This window comes from Gossypium raimondii, chromosome 2 (genome assembly GCF_025698545.1).
Source record: "Gossypium raimondii isolate GPD5lz chromosome 2, ASM2569854v1, whole genome shotgun sequence".
NCBI lineage: Eukaryota > Viridiplantae > Streptophyta > Magnoliopsida > Malvales > Malvaceae > Gossypium > Gossypium raimondii.
In genome coordinates this window covers 7,628,123-7,649,995 of record NC_068566.1, presented here as the reverse complement: position 1 = coordinate 7,649,995, position 21,873 = coordinate 7,628,123, and the positions used below count along the sequence as shown (strand labels likewise).

General features: G+C 34.4%; 2 protein-coding genes across 3 annotated transcripts; both read left to right on the top strand.

Moving 5' to 3' along the window:
- Positions 1 to 5,583: 5,583 nt before the first annotated feature.
- Positions 5,584 to 17,761, top strand: LOC105787921 (protein EXPORTIN 1A). 2 transcript variants are annotated; one of them, XM_012614525.2, is made up of 32 exons: positions 5,595 to 6,079; positions 7,189 to 7,305; positions 7,568 to 7,660; positions 7,753 to 7,824; positions 8,603 to 8,710; positions 8,806 to 8,888; positions 9,550 to 9,688; positions 9,813 to 9,881; positions 9,978 to 10,055; positions 10,260 to 10,322; positions 10,416 to 10,460; positions 10,771 to 10,878; positions 10,987 to 11,085; positions 11,600 to 11,803; positions 12,270 to 12,329; positions 12,750 to 12,860; positions 13,011 to 13,108; positions 13,371 to 13,479; positions 13,776 to 13,841; positions 13,940 to 14,038; positions 14,133 to 14,213; positions 14,312 to 14,401; positions 14,798 to 14,883; positions 14,982 to 15,062; positions 15,144 to 15,326; positions 15,730 to 15,796; positions 15,966 to 16,076; positions 16,262 to 16,369; positions 16,453 to 16,590; positions 16,664 to 16,801; positions 16,885 to 16,989; positions 17,197 to 17,761. In XM_012614525.2, the coding sequence occupies exons 1-32, from the start codon at positions 5,981 to 5,983 to the stop codon at positions 17,317 to 17,319; spliced, it is 3,231 nt and encodes a 1,076-aa protein (XP_012469979.1). In that variant the 5' UTR covers positions 5,595 to 5,980; the 3' UTR covers positions 17,320 to 17,761. The 2 variants fall into 2 exon arrangements, with proteins under 2 accessions (XP_012469980.1, XP_012469979.1); XM_012614526.2 differs by lacking the exons at positions 16,885 to 16,989; positions 17,197 to 17,761 and having other exon boundaries at positions 5,584 to 6,079; positions 16,645 to 16,794.
- Positions 17,762 to 18,155: 394 nt separating this feature from the next.
- On the top strand, positions 18,156 to 19,998 carry LOC105787922 (anthocyanidin 3-O-glucosyltransferase UFGT). Its single transcript, XM_012614527.2, has 2 exons — positions 18,156 to 18,697; positions 19,009 to 19,998. Exons 1-2 carry the CDS (start codon positions 18,211 to 18,213, stop codon positions 19,881 to 19,883), a joined length of 1,362 nt encoding a protein of 453 aa, XP_012469981.2. The 5' UTR covers positions 18,156 to 18,210; the 3' UTR covers positions 19,884 to 19,998.
- Positions 19,999 to 21,873: the final 1,875 nt, after the last annotated feature.

The window sequence follows — 21,873 nt, the reverse complement described above, 5'->3', positions numbered from 1 at the left end:
AATTGTTGAAAATGCTAAAGATTTTAAGGGATTTTCATTTTTATCCCGATGCGGGTTGGTTGGTTGAAAAGAGATGCTTCAATTATCATGTGGAAATATTGTTTGCGTCTACTTTATCGTAATTGAGAAAATTGTGGATCAAAGTTTGAGGGCCGACTCTAGGAAAATTACAATTGATTGTTATTGTAATAGTTGGAAAGTGTTAATACTTTTGAGTTGTGTTTTCCTTAATCAAAATAAAACTGGCATCTAATTGTTTGAATTAGACATATATGTTGTTCTTTGTTGTATTTGACATAATGTGATCCAACTGTATAATTTAGCTGAGTATTAAGATTGCATTTTTTTAAATCAGAATAATTTTTATATACAACTTTATCTTCTCAAAATACATATAAAATATTTCATGCATGGTTTCAATTTCCAATAGATTTTGTTTTACGTGAATAGAAATTAACGTTGTAGAAAAGAGTTTTTGGTTGAGGTGAGTAGGATTACTAAAATTTTCTTTCTTTGGTAGGTACATGACTGAAAATTGTTGGTTGTTCTAATAATTTATTTTTGAAGATTGAGTTAGTAAAGGAATTGAGTTATTTTCAAAGTGTTTAAAAAAAAGTTTAATATAGAATGATATTATATTTCTTAAATTTATTTTATATAATAAAAATTTTATTAAAAAAATTAATACGGGCCATGTTGGGTTGGGCTTGGGAAAAATTTTGGGCCCATTTTTCGGGTTGGGCCGAACATGGATCGGTCATTTGGGCCTAAATTCCTGTTAAGGCTTGGTCCGAACCCAACCCGACCTAGCCCATGACTTCTAACATTCATACATATTGAAACAATATACCAGTATGCCTCAAATGCACCCAAAACATATCAATTCACATTAAAAAACATTACCAAACTCAACTAGACAATATCATGGTGTTTTCAATACTACTTGTACTAAATTTACAACTTATACTTCCTACCACCATTCATACATCTATTGCTTACCCTATTCATATTCAAGAATCACTAAATATACTAATTACTCATTAAACATGATTCAATTCAATCTATGATTCCATAGCATAACTACTACTACCATATTTGTATATTTATACATTACTACCTTATCTTATACCATTCAATCTACTAAAGTCTAACTTACCATACCATATGTATCATAATCAACATCACATTCACTATAACATTATTACTTAGTCAAGAACTATCAACATCTCCGTTTACATACACAAAACACTGCAAAATACCAAAATGACACACTTAGGTACATGCCATATACTTTAACAAAAGGAAATTCACCATGCTTGTTGAGTTCGAGATTTCTGCTGGATATTAATGTCGAAAGATGTTTACAATCAAAACCCAACTTACGCACGAAAAACAAAACCACACCTGAGTATGAACTCAATGATATTTCTATAATCCTAATATTAGATTATATATAAATCACACAAAAGAAAATAATTTAAGATCATAAGATGCATATGCCATTTCAATATTATACCAAGCCATTTCTTAATTTTTTAACTAATATTACAACATCTGATACATTTTATTCTATAGTTGAAATTTCAACAATATAATGCCACATCTCTCATTCAATTTCGAATTTTCTATATCCAATAACACAGTCGATTGTCATACCAATTCTTTTCACAATTCATTATTCCGTTTTTACATTTTTAACTCCCTATTAACCTAACTCAGACTCGGACGGATACGTGGATCCAACCAATCACACTGATTTGTGCCTCTCAGATAAATCTGAAAATAGTAAGTTGCTCCTAGTGCTGGTCAGTATAATTGAAATATAGGTTTGCCCAGCGCTCCTCAACTTGCAGTCGTAAAAACCCTGAACTCTTCCTATCTTATGGCATGCCAATTATATCCGATCTTGCCTGAACAGTTAATAGGGTAACCATTTCTTAATTACATTTATATGCCAATATATCAATTCATATTATAATCTCATCATTAAATCATTGATTCACACATATGGCAGTATAATTCATCACAATATAGATTCAATTTCACATTTGTCTCAATATACAACATTTATCATAACAAGTAATCTCAATCACTTCAATTCAAATCTTTTTATCATTTGCATCTCACCTTATGATCTTACCATACAATATAGTTCATAATAACAACAATCAAAGTAGTTTCAAATTATAGAAACATAAATCGTAAACTCCAAGCTATTCCTCGATGACTTTGTTTTTTCCTTTCTTTTTTGAGGAATTCGGGTCGACGTTAGCTATGGATTAACATAAACACAACAATTCATCAATGCATAATCAAATTCACACGCAATTGTATATTTATACAACTTTTACATTTTATTCAATTTAGTCCTTAAAATTGAGACTAACATAACTTTCAATATGGAACTCATATTTTCAATTTGTTTTCACTATAGTCCAACTAGGAATTCCTATTTCTCATTTCTATTACAAATTTTGAATTTTTTGCATTTTAGTTCCTATTGTACGAAACTATCAAATAACTTTTCAATTTAGTCTTTTTGACTCCTAAGCTTAAAATCTATCAATTTAATACCTAAAACTTTAACAGTTTCAAAAATAACACACGAGTTAGCTAGATTAAGCTCTTGGGATTTCAAAAGTGTAAAAATTATAAGCAAATGACTAAATTGCACTAAACAATTTGAAGCTTGAAATCTTAGAACCCTAGGACAATTTTCACTCTTCTTCTTATTCAAAATTCGACATAGCTGAATGAAAATGAGATGAGCTCTCTCTGTCCATCCACTAAGTTAATTTGTGAAGGTTTAGATCATTTTACCATTATTTATTAAATTACCCTTTTAGCCCTTCCATAAATCCCATAGCTAGCCATAATTTACTACCCTTAATAATGTTCATAGTCTAATTGCTAACTTGATCCTTATCCTTTATTTTTAATAGCCACTTCTTTGGTAAATGAAACTTTTACTACTTTTACAATTTAGTCCCTATACCATAATTAATTACTAATTTGGCAAAATTACTTACTCAAAATTCCATTCACCTATAATATACCCCATTTTACGAAAATGGGGTCCCAGAACTACATTTTCTAACACCTCTGACTTCGAGTTGTTACAAAAATATCACTAGAACAATTAGAGTTAGTTTGGGAAAAGATAACATAATTTAACTAGGAGAAGAAACCCGATTTAGTAAGGAATATGTTGTCACGTTGTGACGTCATTTATTGGCTTGTTGAGACGCACACGTCGCGTCATCAGGATGCTAGTTTTTTCGTTTAGACATCGGCTCTTCCTCATCACAACGTCGACTCTGTTTCGTCCAAAATATGAGACATACTTCACATGTTCCAAAGTGAAAAATATAAAAGGAACGTGCTAGGGGCAATGCTATTGTCAGTTATGGATTGTCCTCTCATCTTAAAGGAATGGCCAACCAAATGAGGCTTCAAAGATGTTGGCCTTGCTATGTCAAAATTATAGTTGCCGATAAATAATTTCCCAATCCTACAATGAACTAGAGAAAATCTAATGTATATTGGAAAAACTTTCTTTAATACCACAACAAGTGACTTTAAAGCAAGTGAAAGAAATGACAATTTTTGTTGGAAGGAAGTTTTGAGTCTAAATGGTGTTATAAAAGTGGATGATCCTTTACCTGGAGGTTTCAAACTTCGATGCCTAGGTAAAGTTCTTATTTTATTTTTCTTTTAAATATGAATTGTTGCTAAACTTTTATTATGCATGTAGAAGGTCAGGTCATAGTTTTAAGAGTTATTGGGCTTATATAAGAGGGTAAGCGAAAAAAGTCTATGGTGATTAGATGGGGACAACTCTGATGAACAAGCATGGAACTTGTGATCGAATCCTTAACCTCGACATACAATAAGTTGATAGAAAAAGTTGGGTGAGTTGTGCACATGCACTTAGAAAATAAGTTGACAAACTTGTAAAGTGCACAAACACTAAGATGAATATTCCTTCAAATTTAATGGAGTAAGTTGATGAGGTAAGTGGTGCAACTACTAATTGTGGAAAATCTCATACAAGTTTAACTTGGTTTAACAATGTAAGAAAGGAGATGTTAGAAAGTGAATATGAATTAATTAAGCCTAACATGGATATTAATGTTTGCAACTTGGGATGCAAAAGCAATGACCAAGAAAATTGTCTAAAAGAGCATGGGAGGACATTTATCTAAGCCAAAATTGCAGATGATGAGTTCATGGATGCCAAAACTTTGATCAATTTGGATAGCAACATTGAGGATATAAGGCTTGGAGTTTGGCATTTTGCGGCTACGCGCTTTAAATATCCCATAGTTCCAAAAGAATCTAAAATGATTAGTTCATTGAAATCAAAGAACGAGGAAAATGCAAGCATTTTAGAAGCTTTACACAAATCAATTAAAAAGCTCAATTCAAAGTTGTGAATGATGGAACTAAATAAGAGAGAAAGAAAGACAATAAAATGTTCAAAAGTGTTTTCAATCTAATTAGAAATTAGGAAGTTTACTTTATATTGGTTTACCCAAAAATAATGTGCCTTTGGAAGAAATTCTAGACCCCTTTATGTATTTGGGCTAATGTGTTGTTTTACTAAGGAAGGAAGGAGACGTAACCTTGGTTGAACCTTTTATCAAATGGTCTTTGGCATTACTCTATTGATGTAAGATGGTTAAGCTCTTTTCACCGCTCATTAGGATGGGAACAATATTATCATCCTTTTCCACTCTGTGGAAATTATAGTCTAGGTAAGGGATTGTACCTACCATTGTTTGTGTAGTAACATTTTTATTTTTTAAATTTGAGAAAGGGTCAACTCTTTCCTTAGGTTGGTGATTGAAGATGCATCCTTTTATCTTTAATTTTTGAAAAGTGTAAGCTCAATTCAGATAAAAACTTTTTAGTGGGGATCCATACGCCTTATTTTCCATAATGATGGTGGGTTACAAGTGTAGTAGGATGATTTGTGTGACTGCTTGGTAGTGCCTTTTGAGTTTTGGGCCATTAGGTTTGGACCTCTTTGGCCTTTGTTTTGTGGCTAGTCTTGTCTCGTTTGTTGGCCATGGCTGTTTGGGCTTGTTCTGTTTTTGTACTGTGCAATATCGATATTTGATAATTTTGAAATGCTTTTTTCATAAAATTATAATTAATAAAATAATTTCAAAATAAATTATATTAGATTATTGCACACTTGTGAGTGAAAAAAAATCTATGTAAAACATATTTAAAAATAAAATATGTAAAAATAAAATGAAAATTTATTTGAAATAATAAAGTTAAATATTTGAAAATAATAATGCCTTAAATTAAAATCTCATTATTATAAATTTATTTTATTAATTCTAAATAAAACCATAATATATAATTTATTTTAAAATTGGTGTAAATAAAATTTCATACAAGTACAAATAAATATTATGTTGATGTGTATCTTTCCTCAAAATTAAACTTCCAACTAAAGAAAAAAATCCGACGCCGTTCTCATCGGTCTTCACTTCATATCGCTTTTCTAAAATTTAGGGTCCCAAAATCTCTCTTCCTAGAAACTAAAATAAGAAAATTAAATAAAAAAAAGGGTAAAAAGCGAAAATACAAAAATAATAAAAGATTTCAAACTCTCTTCCAAGCTCCGTCCGCCTCACTCCCCCTCTTTCTTTACGTTCTGCTTCAATTTTAAGCTATCTATTTTTTTTTCTTTAAAAAAAAAAATCACTCTCTCTCATATTTATATACAAAATTTCTCTTTCTCTAATTTTATTTTTCAAAAACCCTCCCCTCCCCTCTCCTTCCATCTTTCTAGAAGATCCTCTATTTTCCTTTTTTTTTTTAGTCTTTTTCATACTTCTCTTTTTAGGGTTTGGCTGGTACAGTATCTAGGGTTTTCGTTCACCAACATTCTAGTGGAAGAGATATAGTGTTGGATATTATTTTGGGGGAAAGTGTGTGATAAGAGAGGTGAACTTTTTTAGATATGGCGGCTGAGAGGCTTAGGGATTTGAGTCAGCCGATTGATGTTTCCTTGCTTGACGCCACCGTTGCTGCCTTTTACGGCACCGGATCTAAACAAGAGGTTTGATTATTTCTTTCCTTTGCTTTTTTTGTTTTTACATTTTATGTTTCCGTTTATTGACTCTTTGACTGGGAAACGGCTAAATGTGGTTTTAGTTAAAAGTGATTTTCTGTTGGTTTCGGAGAAAGTAAAAGGGAGAGTGTGGGGGATTTTATTTTCCTGGGGTTTAGCATGATTGGGCATTTACTTCAAAACGGAGATATGTCCCGTGGAAATGTTAGGGGGCGAGCTGGGTGAAATATTATTTTGAATTTCTAGGGTTTTATGTGAGTGAGGTTTTACTTGAATGCATCTATTTTTTAAATTAGAACTTTATATTTCTTTCTGATTTTGTGGATAAATGTGCGAAAATGCGGTGGTGGTTCGGGAGGGTGGAGGTTAGGTCTAATTAAGGCTTTTAGTGCACCGTCCTTTGCCTTTTTGGGAAGTGCCATATGATATAAACGTTTATATTTCAATTTTGCCCATTTTGATTTATTCAGTTTTTAAGATAACTTTTAAGACTTCTTCTCAGCTATTATGGAATGAAGGAAGGTTGAAGTTTTTTAGCTAATGTAATTTCCAGGTTTAAGATTGGCCTTTGCATTTGAGTTTTGTCCCTTTTGGTTTGATATTTTATATTTCTTCCATTCAAATAGAATGATTACGATAGTAGTAAAAAGAAAAGAAGTGTCCTTCATATTTTTCTCGCCTTAATTAGGCCTTTTTGAAGTCAACGTAGCAGGAGATCAGTAGTTATATATACTTTTGTATAATTTTTGTACCCTGTTCTCTTTGTAGCAAATTACCGTTAAATATCAGTGTTTCCCTTAGGTAATTAACAATCCCAGGTCTATCTACCTCAGAAAAAAACCCTTCAGTCTTCAGCTAGTTTACATTTCAGAAGTAGTCCTAGCTTCACCTTGTTGATCAAACATATTTGTTTTATTTGGTTGCTCTACTGATTAAAGTGAATAATTTGTCAGATGGTGTTATTTTATTTCTGGCACTTAAATGTATCTTGTGTTTTTTCATATACGACATGCCTCATAAGGCAATAATTATATTTGGCCTGTCTCATCTTCACTTCTTATTGAATTTTTCCCTCTTAATTGTACATCAATTGACAGAGAGCACATGCTGATCAGATCTTGCGAGATCTGCAAAATAATCCAGATATGTGGCTTCAGGTTGTGCACATCTTGCAGCAGACAAAGAGCCTTAATACCAAGTTTTTTGCCTTGCAGGTAAATGGAAATGACTATTTGCTTTGTAATCTTTAATTGTTAGCAAGGAAAACTTGCTCAAGAGAGTCCTAGTTCACATTCCTTTATTGTGTATGGTTCTTGTAACCATGATTTAATCTTGACCTTATAGCTGCCTAGATGATTGTTACTTTGGGTGAACCTTTCCTAGCAAAAAACATGACTGTTGTAAAATAATGTAAGTAGAACTGATCCTCAGTTCAATCTGATGATTCTGCGACCTTTATTTCATGCATGTATATAGGTTCTTGAAGGTGTCATCAAGTATAGATGGAATGCCTTGCCTGTTGAGCAGCGAGATGGAATGAAAAATTACATTTCTGAAGTCATTGTACAGGTAAAGGAGGAATTCCTCTCAAAGGTTTGTACATTTTAGTCCATATTCTTTCCTTTGGGTATTCATTTCTGCATGTACTTTTCATGTGCTAGTTGTCAAGCAATGAGGCATCCTTTCGAGCAGAAAGGCTGTATGTCAACAAGCTGAATATCATATTGGTTCAGGTATGATTTATATGCTTCAAGAAAAGTTACTTCATATACAAGGGACAGCCTTGCTTTAGAGTTCATTGAGTAACAATTATGCAACTTGCAGCTGGAGCTTTATCTTTACCAATTTTTTATTGCACCCTTTTTTAGCAATGACAACCTCAGTGTTGTCAAAGGCGCAAAGCGCACTCTAGGCACCAGAAGCACTAGCCTGTGTGAAGTAAAGCATAATGTATATGTATAAGTTTTTGCAAGTCTGTGTGTATATAATATATAAAGCTAAAGATATATGGTAAACTCTAAACTGTGGTCTACAAAACATGCAATTTTTTATTGGCCAACATGCTTGATTTCCTTATGGTAAACTCTTGTTGTTGAATGCTAAAATATTGAGAACTATAGAGTTCGGTATTACCCCTTTCTTACTAGTAAAGGTATATCAAATGAACCAAGTGAAAAATAAAATAAATTACAGAGAAATTCAATCAGGCGGGCTTTTTTTTTTTTATGAATATTGTTTTACAAAAGGGCACCTTGGTGCACCAGGGGTGTGCCTGATCAAATGGGCCTCACCTGGAAGGGTTTGAGGCATTTTTGTTGAATAATGCTAAGGCGTAAGGTGCACACCTTGACTACACTGGACAATACAAGTTATAGCACCAAAAAGGCAAAAGTATTTTTTTCATTAGTGGTTTCACAAGTATTGTTTCTTTAATCTAACATGAGGGGAAATTAATGACATCATTAGATTTTGTCGTTATTGTCTAAAATACTTGGTCGATTGCATTTTCAGATTCTAAAACATGATTGGCCAGCTAGATGGCGAAGCTTCATTCCTGATCTTGTTGCAGCAGCAAAAACTAGTGAAACAATATGCGAAAATTGCATGGCAATACTGAAAGTAAGTGAAGAATCTTTGATGGTAGTGAAATCTAGTGATTCTTAGTAATCTGGTTGCAGAATCTTTGATGGTAATATGAGCTTTTCTTTGGTCAGCTTCTAAGTGAAGAAGTTTTTGATTTCTCAAGGGGTGAAATGACTCAACAAAAGATCAAAGAGCTTAAACAATCTCTAAATAGGTTGAACTATTTTACTTATTTTCAGCTTTTATTCTTTTTGGGATGTCTATTGTTGTGATTTCTGTTTACATTTTAGTTTCTGTTTATAGATGTTCCATTCTTTACCATTCTTAAATGTTCATTTGTAAGATCTCTGATTGTACTCTATTTCTGTTACTCTTGAATTGATTAGTTTTCAACTCCTTTTTTACTGGAAGAGTTCAAAGTTTAGTTGTCAGTAATCATATGTGATCAAAATTTGCATGGAAAGTAGACATGGCATGTTTGGGAATGTCTTTTGATTTTGTGTTCACATGTTGACGTATGATATGGTTTGCACAGTAAATTGGCAACAAGATCTGAGATTATTTCAACCAGTAAGTAAAATAACTGGTCTGAAAAGGAACAGGACCAAAATGACTTCTCATCAATTAAATACCAAGTTGTCCCCTCTAAGCTAGCTAATGGGGGGAGAGATACCTTTAGTTTACGTTTAAAAATTGTTAAATGAACTATAACCTGAAGATATGTTTTTATTAATTATATCATTTACATTGCTATATTCTATCAAGCAATGTGAGGCCTTGATGATAGTTTTGTTCTTCCAACTTAGTTTTGTCTTTGATATTTGTTTGTTCTCTCTGCAATTCATCATGCTAAATGTTGTGTTTGTTTTTAACAGTGAGTTTCAACTCATTCATGAGTTATGCTTATACGTATTATCAGCTTCGCAAAGAACAGAGCTTATACGGGCTACCCTGTCCACCTTACATGCATTTCTTTCGTGGATTCCTCTGGGCTATATATTTGAATCAACTTTGGTAAATAATTCTTGGTTTCTTGAATGACTTAGCTGTTTGTTATGCATGTAACCTTTTAAGGTGGTTTTTATTTATTTTGTTAATTTTTGTTTCACCTTGCATGCTGTATTTATGTGTTTTACAGCTGGAAACACTCCTAAAATTTTTCCCTGTACCATCATACCGGAATCTTACCCTCCAATGCCTAACAGAGGTATTTTTTATGAATATTTTTCCTAAATGGAATGAATTAGTATTGTTGTTACCCTTAAGACTGGAAATTTATTCTTAGATTTGTGGATGATTGCAGGTTGCTGCCTTAAATTTCGGGGACTACTATAACGTGCAATATGTTAAGATGTACAATATATTTGTGGTCCAGTTGCAGGTTTGTTAGAATGTACTTCATAAGTTCATTGATATTTGCAGTTAGAACTTTGGTTTGCAGATCTGCGCATTCTTTTGGCTCACTGTTTTGTTTTGTACTATTGGGTTGATATGTATATTTTATGTTGCTTTTTTTTCATTCTGTTTTTCTTTCTTTCCCCTTTTTCCTCTGTTAATAAATCAATACATTTTGGGTTGTTTTTAGACTATTCTCCCACCCACTACAGACATCCCTGAGGCTTATGCACATGGAACCAGTGAGGAACAGGTATGGTTCTAGTCAGATTGTTCCTATCTGGCATGCATTTTTAGATACTTAAAAATTTCAATGTTAACTCTTTCTTTTATGTTGTTGCTCTAGGCATTCATTCAGAATTTGGCACTATTCTTCACTTCATTCTACAAGGTATGTTGCCTATGAAATTAAGAAAGCTCCTTCTGATAATAAGGTGGAAGATGGCTAATGAGTAATTGGCTTGGTTTAGTCCTGAATTTGATGTGGTTAATGAGTTCCTAAATGCTTTTGATGAAAGAATAATCTGAATCACTAATAGTATTGTCCTAAACATTTGTTTTGTGGTTGTATTTTTACTTTTTTTTCTTTGGTTAAGCATATTGTTAAATGTATTGATCAAGCTTAAATGTTCTTCCAGTTGATAGCTTGGTTGCACTGGGTGTTTTTGATGATTATATTGCTAATTGTTCTTTGTTTTCAGTTTCACATTCGGGTGCTAGAGACTGCGCAAGAAAATATTTCTGCATTGTTAGTGGGTCTGGAATACCTTATCAACATATCTTATGTGGATGATACAGAGGTCTTTAAGGTATCATAGCTTTATTATATTTGTAAATTATTTGTTCCATCTGCTTGTACTCCTTTTAACCTATCAGAAGTGGGTTTAAAGTATTATGTTGCTTATCTTGTTAAATAGGTTTGCTTGGACTATTGGAACTCCTTGGTCTTGGAGCTGTTTGATGCAAATCATAACATGGATAATTCTGCTGTAACTGCAAACATGATGGGACTGCAGGTATCATGATATTTTATGTTGGCTTTAAACCATTTTAAAGGATTTGAAATGTAGGAAACTACTATAATCTCCATTACTGCTCAGGTGGTATCAATTCTATGTGCAGCATATCTTGCAACTTTTGTTTTAGCCACCTTTGTGGGAAAAAAAACTTCCTCTGGTACTTCTCTCGGTTCTGAGAGGTGCCAACTGGAAACAAATGTACGCATCTTTTAGTGATTGCCTTCAAATCCGGTAATGACATATATCATAAGATGTGGAAAAAAAATCATATTGAGCTCATATTTTTGCAGCTTTGTGCTATATACATATTTGGAACGCTTTCTTACTTGTCTATGAAAATTGTTGTAGAATTGGGATTGCTCACTATAGGTAGCACAGTAGCTTTTTTGTGATTATTTCTGTGAATAGATGTTGCTTATAGTTTGTGAATGTTAAATTGCTACAAGATTTGCCACTTCTGGGATACTGTGGAATGATCAGTCATTTCTTGTCCATGAATTGAATCTGGCAGGTGCCTTTGCTTCCTGGCCTGGTCGATGGCCTTGGTGCCCAGCTTCTGCAACGAAGGCAACTTTATGCTGGTACAATGTCAAAGCTGAGAATGCTCATGATTTGCCGTATGGCTAAGCCTGAGGAGGTTTTGATAGTTGAGGATGAGAATGGCAATATTGTTCGAGAGACGATGAAAGATAATGATGTTCTTGTTCAGTATAAGGTGATAAATATCCAATATTAAAAATGTGATGCTTAATCTTGATAACTAAATCTAATTCCCAGTTGGGAGTCATTAGCCCTTTACAGTTTACCAGCTTAAAAATATATTTTCTACTTATGGCTAACTGGATTTGATGATAGGTTAAGGGTTTCTTTATATGTGGGTCTTAGTGATTTTCTTCTTTCCATTATTTTTCAATTTCGGCTAGTAAGATGTCTAGTGCTGAGCAAAAAAAAAGTATGATGTCTATTAGGCATGCAAGTATTTTGCATGCCTGTAACTTAAATTTCTTTTATCTTCTGAACAATATGCTAGTGCTACACTTAATATTTGGGGCAAAACCATAAAAGCTTTGTTTTTCAAACAGCTTATGTTTTAGAAGTTTATGTTTTGGTAGTCGTATGTATTATTTTTGAATTAGTTGTTTTCTCTTGAATTCCGTTGTTAATACAGTTATATGTTGCAGAGTATGAGGGAGACATTGATCTATTTGTCTCACTTAGATCATGAGGATACTGAAAAGCAGGTATAGAACCATGAGACATTTATAACTTTCTGTTTTTCTAGAAGTTAAATGATGTTATTTACTGCGGTTTGACCTAATTTATCTGAGGCTGGGATGCATTGTGTTTGCTAAGAAAAATGATATTTTCCTTTTTCTTCTCTAAACAACTGTAGCAGTCTGGCATTTAGGTATTCAGTTGCATATGATATGACCAGAGTTTGGCAAGGAATGGTCACAAAAAAAGAAGTCAACTCTAAAATTTGACAATCTAGGGAAAATGGAGTCCACTTTGTAGTTCATGCTTGCATTTTTTAAATTTTCTCTAGGAACATTTTGCATCAACTATATTTTGTTGTTCATTCTTTACTACATATAAATTTATGGCAGATTTTTAACTTCTAAAAGTCTATATGGATTTGTTTCATTATCTATGTAATGCAGATGCTAAAGAAATTAAGTAAGCAATTGAGTGGTGAGGATTGGACTTGGAACAACTTGAACACATTATGTTGGGCAATAGGATCTATTTCTGGTTCCATGATGGAAGAACAGGTATCCTTCAATCTACACCAAGAAATGTTAGGCAGCTGATCATACTCATGTGATATATACACATATGCATATACTTGCATGAGTTGCTATCTCATCTTCCTTTATGTGCTTTTTTCCTATGCTAGTTAACATATTTGGTGTTGATGGCAGGAAAACAGGTTTCTGGTGATGGTCATTCGTGATTTGCTGAATTTGTGTGAAATCACTAAAGGGAAAGACAATAAAGCTGTTATTGCTAGTAACATTATGTAAGAATATATGATATCAAGAGTATTTTGGTCGGTCTATGTTTACTTTTCTTTGGACTCTGGAGTGACAATTTAAAAGCATGCCACATTCTGATCTGTGGTTTTATATGAATGGCATGGCTATTTTTGGGCACTCATAACATGTGCTTATTGGTGACTTGGGGAGTGTGAAGTAGCTTCTTCGATGTTGTCTTCTTAGTGATATATTTTTAAACTTCTTGTCTCAACTCTTAATCTAATGTGTTGTTGGTTTTGTTTACAGGTATGTGGTTGGACAATATCCAAGGTTTTTAAGGGCTCACTGGAAGTTCCTTAAAACTGTTGTTAATAAGTTGTTCGAATTCATGCATGAAACACATCCAGGAGTTCAGGTAAAGTCACTGGGAAAATGAAATAATTTTGATGTGAAATGTTTGACCAAATAATTCAGTGGTGCAACACTTGTACAGTTAATGTTGCTGATGTGCTGGTTATTTAGTTTATTTTTGTTATTGGTAACATGGTTTGCAAGTTGCAACTGAAAGTACATGTAGGTTGAATTTTTCCATGTGTAATTTTGTTTATTATTATCTCATAATGTTATGATTTTGCTTCTTATGATGATAAACCAGATTGTAACTATTTTTTCATGGTATAACCCCTTAATATAACAACTTGGGTGCTTCAGGATATGGCCTGTGATACATTCTTGAAGATTGTTCAGAAATGCAAGCGAAAATTTGTGATTGTGCAGGTTCAGTTACTTCCAACATTTTGCGTCTATGGCTATAACCTTATTTATATGTGAGGTCAAAACCTGTTATATTGATGAACTGTATGTTGTGAGTTCAGGTTGGAGAAAATGAACCATTTGTATCTGAACTTCTATCTGCTCTTGCAACCACCGTTGCTGATCTAGAGCCTCATCAGATTCATTCATTTTATGAATCAGTATGCCACTTTTCCATGCCTTCTATTTGATCTTTGCGTATCTGTTATGTTGGTGGATGCGCTCAATTTTCCCCTTTTTAATTTTAAATTTTAGGTTGGTCATATGATTCAAGCAGAATCTGATCCCCATAAGAGGGATGAATACTTGCAGAGACTGATGGAACTCCCCAACCAGGTTTGTCACTGATAGAGGAACAGTTGGTTTTTGGTTTCTCTTACATTAGGGTGAGGTTGTTCTGGAAGCCCGTTCTTATGATGCTGCTTGTTATGCAGAAATGGGGTGAAATTATTGGGCAGGCACGTCAAAGTGTTGACTTCCTTAAAGACCAGGATGTGATAAGAACTGTGTTGAACATATTGCAGGTAAGTCAATTTGCATATGAAGTGTTTTCTTCAGATCTTTTGTTCAATATTATTGTACATGATGCAACTAGTTTTTCATATTGTAAATGAGGGTCTGCCTTTTGCTTAAAGATAAACTGTGCTGTTCTTTACTGTTTCTATTGCAATTTTCAAAATAAAAGTAGAAATTTAAATGGTTGGTCGTTCTTGAAAGTGTCATTGATATGGAGGGGAAGATTGTTATTTGTCATGACATTTAATGCTTTATGTCTGTGTATTTGTTGACTGGATTCTTTGGTGGTGGATTAGTGCTATTCTCTCCTTGCAGACTTGTTATTTCTGTTTTACATTCTGTGGTTATAATTCAATGCTTCTTGGGATTTAGTGAGACTTAGATTTAGTTTTTTCGTTCTGCAGACAAATACTAGTGTTGCCAGTTCTCTTGGAACGCACTTCTTATCTCAGATTTCTTTAATCTTCCTAGACATGCTCAATGTATACAGGTATCTGATTTAGTGGTTCAGAATGCAAGTTTGAGCTTGAAAATGGAATAATTTCTTTCTAATATGGGTAATCTATGGTGATGTAATAAATTGGACAGAATGTACAGCGAGCTTATATCAAGTAGTATTGCAGAAGGTGGACCCTATGCATCAAAAACATCCTATGTGAAACTTCTACGGTGAGATTGATTTTTGTGGACTTGCTTTTGTTTGTTTGGTTCAACCAAAAAATTGTTTATTTAATGTGCTTTATGAAGCAGATCTGTTAAGAGGGAGACTCTAAAGCTCATTGAAACATTTTTGGACAAGGCAGAAGATCAACCACAAATTGGGAAACAATTTGTGCCCCCAATGATGGATCCAGTTCTTGGTGACTATGCTAGGAATTTGCCTGATGCTAGAGAATCTGAAGTTCTTTCACTTTTTGCCACAATAATAAACAAGTATGATGATCACTGCATACATGCTTCCATATTTATGGTGTAAATGCAATTTGTTGAATATATAAAGCACTTGTTGGTGATTCAAATGTCGAGGGTAGGATGGATTTGTTGTCTAGTGCTTGTTATACCAAAGAATCATGCATGTTAGATGTTGATATTTCTTCTAAGCGGAGCTAAGAGGATATGTGAAGGCCTTGTTGACTTTGCACATTATCTTGCCCTTTCTGTTGCTGAAAGAGCTATCTCTTTCTTGGTCCCTTGTGGATGAAAATGGTTTCATTATTGTACTGTTACCTGTTGAAGTAATGTCTTCTCTTTATACTTTGTTCTGTCATTTTTATTGTCATTTTTAGTATCAAATCTTTGCATTTCTTATATTTTATTTTGTTATTTATGCATGAAGGTATAAAGTTGCAATGATAGATGATGTTCCCCGTCTATTTGAAGCTGTTTTTCAGTGCACACTGGAGGTGAGTCTTTTATCTTTATATTTATATTTATTTTAAGCATGCATTATTGAAAGGAGTAATCTTACTCATGGGGGATGGGTTGAGAGGGTGTTGCATGAGCTCCTTAAAGCTTAGGATGTGGTGCTACAGGCAAAAGCTGTCTATAACTTCTTGTTGCCATGCCCTGCAGATGATAACCAAAAATTTTGAAGATTACCCAGAACATCGCCTCAAATTCTTTTCACTGCTTCGTGCCATTGCTACTCATTGTTTTGCTGCACTTATACGGTTATCAAGTCAGGTTGGTCTTGAGTTTCTTCTTTTTGCTGATCTCTTGTAGCTCTTATTTAATTAAAAACATGAACTATGTCTTTAAATTTCTGTTTCAATAATATACTATCTAATGTCATTTATTTTTGATTGTTTGAAAGTGTTTCATGGCAATCATTGTTTATTACTACTGTTTTTTCCTTGCATCTGCATCAGCAATTAAAGCTTGTTATGGATTCAATCATTTGGGCATTCCGGCATACAGAGAGAAATATTGCAGAAACTGGTCTAAATCTTCTATTGGAGATGCTGAAAAACTTTCAGGTCTGACAATGTAGGGGTTTCTCATGGTTGATAGCTTGTGTTTCCATAAAGATTCTGAGTGTTTGGTTTTTGCACCTTGCTAGGCTTCTGAATTTTGCAACCAGTTCTACCGAACATACTTTTTGTCAATTGAGCAAGAAATATTTGCCGTCTTGACAGACACATTTCACAAACCTGGTTTCAAGTTGCATGTCTTGGTTTTGCAGCACCTGTTCTGCCTGGTAAAGTATTTTGCTGTGTCTTGATTTCTCTGATTTGCATTAGTTTAATCTTAGTCTTTGACATTATTTTCAGGTTGAGAGTGGTTTGTTGACTGAGCCATTGTGGGATGCTGCTACGGTTCCATATCCATATCCAAACAATGGAATGTTTGTTCGTGAATACACGATAAAGCTTCTGAGTACATCATTCCCCAACATGACTGCTGCTGAGGTACAATGACCGGTTCACTTCCAATCTATTGTTTTTTTGTTTTATTTACTGAGTTGGCATCACTGATATGATGTGGGTTTCAGGTTACTCAATTTGTGAATGGATTATTTGACTCGAGAAATGATTTGTCCACTTTTAAAAATCACATACGGGACTTCCTTGTGCAATCAAAAGAATTTTCAGCTCAGGTAAAGCTTTGAAAGAAAAAGGAGAAGTCTCCTATGCTAACGATTATGTAAATTGGTCCATGCTTAGCATTTGTGGGGTTTAAATCTACTGTTAGTTTTAGTTGAACTTGGAAGTTCCATTTTGGCATTTTGATGGGAGCAATTATCATCTCTGTATGTAGTTTGCTTTGATGAAACGAATTGATCATGTGATTCTACTTTCTGCAGGACAATAAAGATCTCTATGCAGAAGAGGCTGCCCTACAAAGGGAAAGAGAGCGACAACGGATGCTTTCTATCCCAGGGCTCATTGCCCCAAATGAGATACAAGATGAGATGTTGGACTCGTAGATGTGGCTAATTTGGGCATGGAGGCTAATTTGTTTAATTTTGACTTGGGAGTTAAGGTTGCGCCTTGATTTTATGACCTGTATCCCTGAATGTAATCAGATATGATACAGCATTTTCACCCATTGTTTTTCCCAAGGTTGCTTATTTTTGTTGAAAATGGTGGTTGCACACGGGCTATATATGTGGCGGTTCGGTGATGTGTAGAGTATTTAGGTGTTTGACGTAGTACAATCTGGGTCATTGTAATCCTTTCCTAGCTCCAGCTTGATATTTGTATTCATCATGATAGTTGGGATGCACTGAAGTTCTTTTAGATGACTTATTTTCAAGTATTGTTGATTCATCCTATAGGTTTTAAAAAGGAAATACTAACGGCAGAGGGTTGTGCAGAGAACCTTTTTCTCTTTTTTAGATTTGATTGAAAGTGTTTGGCTACACGCTACACTGCTTTGTCTTTGTTTTTAACTTTCACAATTTCTAGTGAAGGTAATGAACATTGGTTATCTTTTAAAATCTTGCTTCCAATTTTCTTATCTGAAGTCTGGTGTTCGTGGGGGTTGGTTTATTTAAAAAACGAACCTAATTATGGCGGAAAGCAGACGCACTATCCAACAACAAAAGATAACGGGGGTTAGCATGTGCATCGTTCGATGACACACTAATTCAATGGTGAGCGAACTATATCAAATCCCAACTCCACTTTCTTAGTCAACTAATCATTGATTGAAGAGGCGTGGACGAATACACTGCCGTATGCTAACCCCCAATCTTGTATATCAAAATTATCAGTGTACGGCACCATACTTACCAACCTGGACGGGCCTATGGCTATTTAATAATCCATTTTCCTGCCCTTACCCATCCAAGCTCAACATTTCCCGCGCAGCAGTGATGTCACAGCTTGTTGATCCCCATGTTGCTGTTCTCGCATTCCCTCGCGGCACCCACGCTGCTCCACTCCTCGCCATCATCGACCGGCTAGCCTCGGCGTCCCCAAAGACCTTGTTTTCCTTCTTCGGCACTGCACAATCCAACAACTCTATCTTCTTCTCCACATCCCAACCAACTCCACCGAACGTTAAAGCTTATAACGTAGACGATGGAGTACCCGAAGGCTATGTTTTCGTGGGGAAGCCTCAGGAGGACATCGAGTTGTTCATGGAAGTTGCACCCCAGAATTTGAGGAAGGCAATGGAACTGGCAGTGGAAGAGAGTGGGAGGAAAGTGAGCTGCTTGGTTGCTGATGCTTTCTTTTGGTTTGCCAAGCAGATAGCGGTGGAGAATGGTGTGCCTTGGGTATCTTTTTGGACTGCAGGGGCTTGCTCCCTCTCTTCCCATGTTTATACTGATTTAATAAGGGAAAAATTTGGTGTTGGAGGTAACTTCCTTGTCTTTTTGTTTTTTTCTCACCTAAGTTTCAACTTTAAGCATTTTCCATCAAAGTGTACTTTAAAAATCTGTCAAAAAAATGGAAAGCTGCAAAATAAGGGACACATTTTGAAGAAAATTTAGTATATTATCTATAGCTTAAATAATCTACCTTTGGCCGATAGATAGATATCTCATTTCAATGACTTCAAAGCTGACATGCACCACCATTTATCTTCTAGCTTGTGTACAATGTTATGAACATATACACATTGGTTTCAAATATGGATTTACTCACGTCTGTACATGTAAATTATATAGGCATCGTTGGGCGAGAAGATGAAACCCTCAACTTCATTCCTGGAATGTCTAAAGTACGAATCCGTGACTTGCCTGAAGGAATTGTCCTTGGAAACTTGGAATCATTCTTCTCGCGCATGCTGCATCGAATGGGCCAAGTTCTACCAGAGGCAACCGCAGTCTTCCTAAACTCTTGTGAAGAACTAGACCCTGATAGGACAACTGATTTGAAATCCAAGTTCAAGCAATACCTGAATGTTGGACCGTTCATCCTTGCAACACCACCACCATCCGTTCCAGATCCATATGGTTGCCTAACATGGCTCGACAAGCAAAAACCTGCAACCGTGGTGTATATCAGCTTTGGATCAGTTGTGACCCCACCTCCAAATGAACTTGTTGCACTAGCAGAAGCAGTAGAGGCTATCCAGGTTCCTTTTATATGGTCTCTTAGAGATAAATCAAAGGTACATCTGCCCAATGGGTTCCTAGAAAGGGCAAATGGTATGGTAGTTCCATGGGCTCCCCAGAGAGACGTGCTAGCCCATGGTGCTGTTGGGGTGTTCATAACTCATGGCGGTTGGAACTCACTAGTAGAGAGCATAGCAGGTGGGGTGCCAATGATTTTCAGGCCGTTTTTTGGGGATCACGGGGTGAATGGAAGAATGGTGGAGGATGTATGGGAGATTGGTGTGATTGTTGAGAGTGGGGTTTTGACGAAGAATGGAATAATGAGGGGCTTGGATCTAATTTTGGCACAAGAAAAAGGGAAGAAAATGAGAGAAAATTTGAAGGAAGTTGTTGCACTTGCACAAATATCAGTTGGAGCAAACGGAAGCTCCACTAAAAATTTCAAGAAATTGTTGGATTTGGTATGTAGCCAAAATCATGCCTAGATTTGATTTTCGACCATATTTTTAGTTTTCGTTAGTGTGGAATCATGAGGTTTATGTTTAAATTAATAATGTCTTTCTTATGTATTAAATAAATGACATATTTCAGTTGCTAGTATTAGTAATATGCGAATATTTGAAACGGTCTCAATTTTAATGTTGAGTTTGCTGATGGAAGATCGGAATAATTCTAATATTGTTTTGTCTTAGTTTTTTATTGTATTGCCAAAAAAAAAAAAAGTCTATCTTGATAAAAATAATGAGGGCTTACATTTAATGAATAAATATAAAAAAATGGCATCATTTGAATTATTGACAATATATAAGTTTGTATATATCCAAATAAAAATGCATGTTTTAATGTCAATAAAATGTATTATTTAAAAGCTAGAAATTATTAGATTTAGCAATAATATAATTATATTGTTTTTGTATTAGTTTTATGCATTAATATTATCTTTAAAACGTGTACATGTATATGTGTTATGTAGATTTTAAAATGTTGTGGGTTAGTTTCTACGAGGTTTGTCAAATGAGCAAATTCAAATGCTTATGGAGTGTCTAATGCAGGGCCAAGACCCACCATAATGTTGGATATGGTGATGCAATAACAAGAGATATTTCAATCTTGCTATGAAGGTATTATTTCGATTGTTCGGGGCAGGAAATTTTTTGATTGAAAGCACCTACAATTTATATGGTTAGATCTCTTCAAAAATGTAACTGAGATTTATATCACTCCAATTAATCGACGGAGTTTTGATGTCAGATAAGTCTCGTAATTTTGTTTAGTGCATGTATCTCATTGTTAAGGACCAGAAAATACAATTGGGGATTAACATATCCCTTATGAAATGTATTAGATTATTTTTTTAATACACTACCTAAAATTACTCATAACTCTTCCTAAAGGAGGATAAACGCGTTTTAACGCGTTCGAATCCACGTCCTCCTGTACTAACAATAATGTCGATGCCAAACTCAGTTGGCAAATGTATTAGATTATAAATGTTTTATAATAGTACTAACATTTAATATTTTAATAGATGGACTGATAATTTGAACTGTAAAAATTATAAGAAAGATCATATTTGACTGTAATCACAAATAAATTAATTTACATATCATTAGAGAAATTATTGATATATTCATATTTAATTAATATAATTGTTAATCACAAACGAATTTAATAGTATTAATTTAATTATTTACCGTTTTTGTTGATATCGTAACAAAATGATGTGATTATTGTCGTATTACCACTGAAAATACATGCACAAGCTAAACTTTTTAATGCATGCATAGCAATTGTATGCTTCCACATCATTAAATGGCATCAAATTGATTAAGTTTTAGGATCATTCATGGCATTCCATTGGAGCCAAGGAATCTTGATGAGCTTCACACGATTGATTTGTGTTGGGCGAATGTTCATCCCCAATCGATCGACAAATAAGCCACTCGTCTTTAGCATGCTGTTCACAGTGCATTGATCCATAATGATAATTTTGCACCATTATTTTGCACCATTAGATTAACTATCTATTATATCTTATTAAGTATGGACATTACCTCGATTTTCACAAAGACACGTAGAATTGGGCCATCGACCAGTGCATGCAGAGGCTATCGAGCTTGCCCAACCTAATGGTCCTTCAAATCCATCTCCAATTATGCTGGATTAATACGTCAAACATCCGACCGAACTTTTGTGTAGATGTTGGTGAGTATAGCAAGCCCTAGCCTATTGCCTAAAGATAAAAGATCATGGCAAGGTTCAAGGGTTTGGAGAAAGGTTTTGTGATTTTAGGTAATAGGATATCGGTGAGTATAGCAAGCTCATCCACATCTTATGAGTGTTGAAGTCGATTGAAATACCTAATTGCCCAGCCAAATGGCATCCACAATCCCCTCTCTATATGACTTTCTTCATGTGGCAGGTAATTTGGTCATATCCTTCTTTAGAGAAGAATTCGATGAATACCGCAACTTA

Coding starts and splice junctions, on each gene's coding strand:
- LOC105787921 (XM_012614525.2), top strand. CDS start 5,981: ATGGCGGCTGAGAGGCTTAGGGATTTGAGTCAGCCGATTGATGTTTCC. Junction 14,214..14,311: donor TGATGGAACTCCCCAACCAG/GTTTGTCACTGA, acceptor CTTGTTATGCAG/AAATGGGGTGAAATTATTGG. Junction 16,077..16,261: donor TTATACGGTTATCAAGTCAG/GTTGGTCTTGAG, acceptor CATCTGCATCAG/CAATTAAAGCTTGTTATGGA.
- LOC105787922 (XM_012614527.2), top strand. CDS start 18,211: ATGTCACAGCTTGTTGATCCCCATGTTGCTGTTCTCGCATTCCCTCGC. Junction 18,698..19,008: donor GGAAAAATTTGGTGTTGGAG/GTAACTTCCTTG, acceptor TAAATTATATAG/GCATCGTTGGGCGAGAAGAT.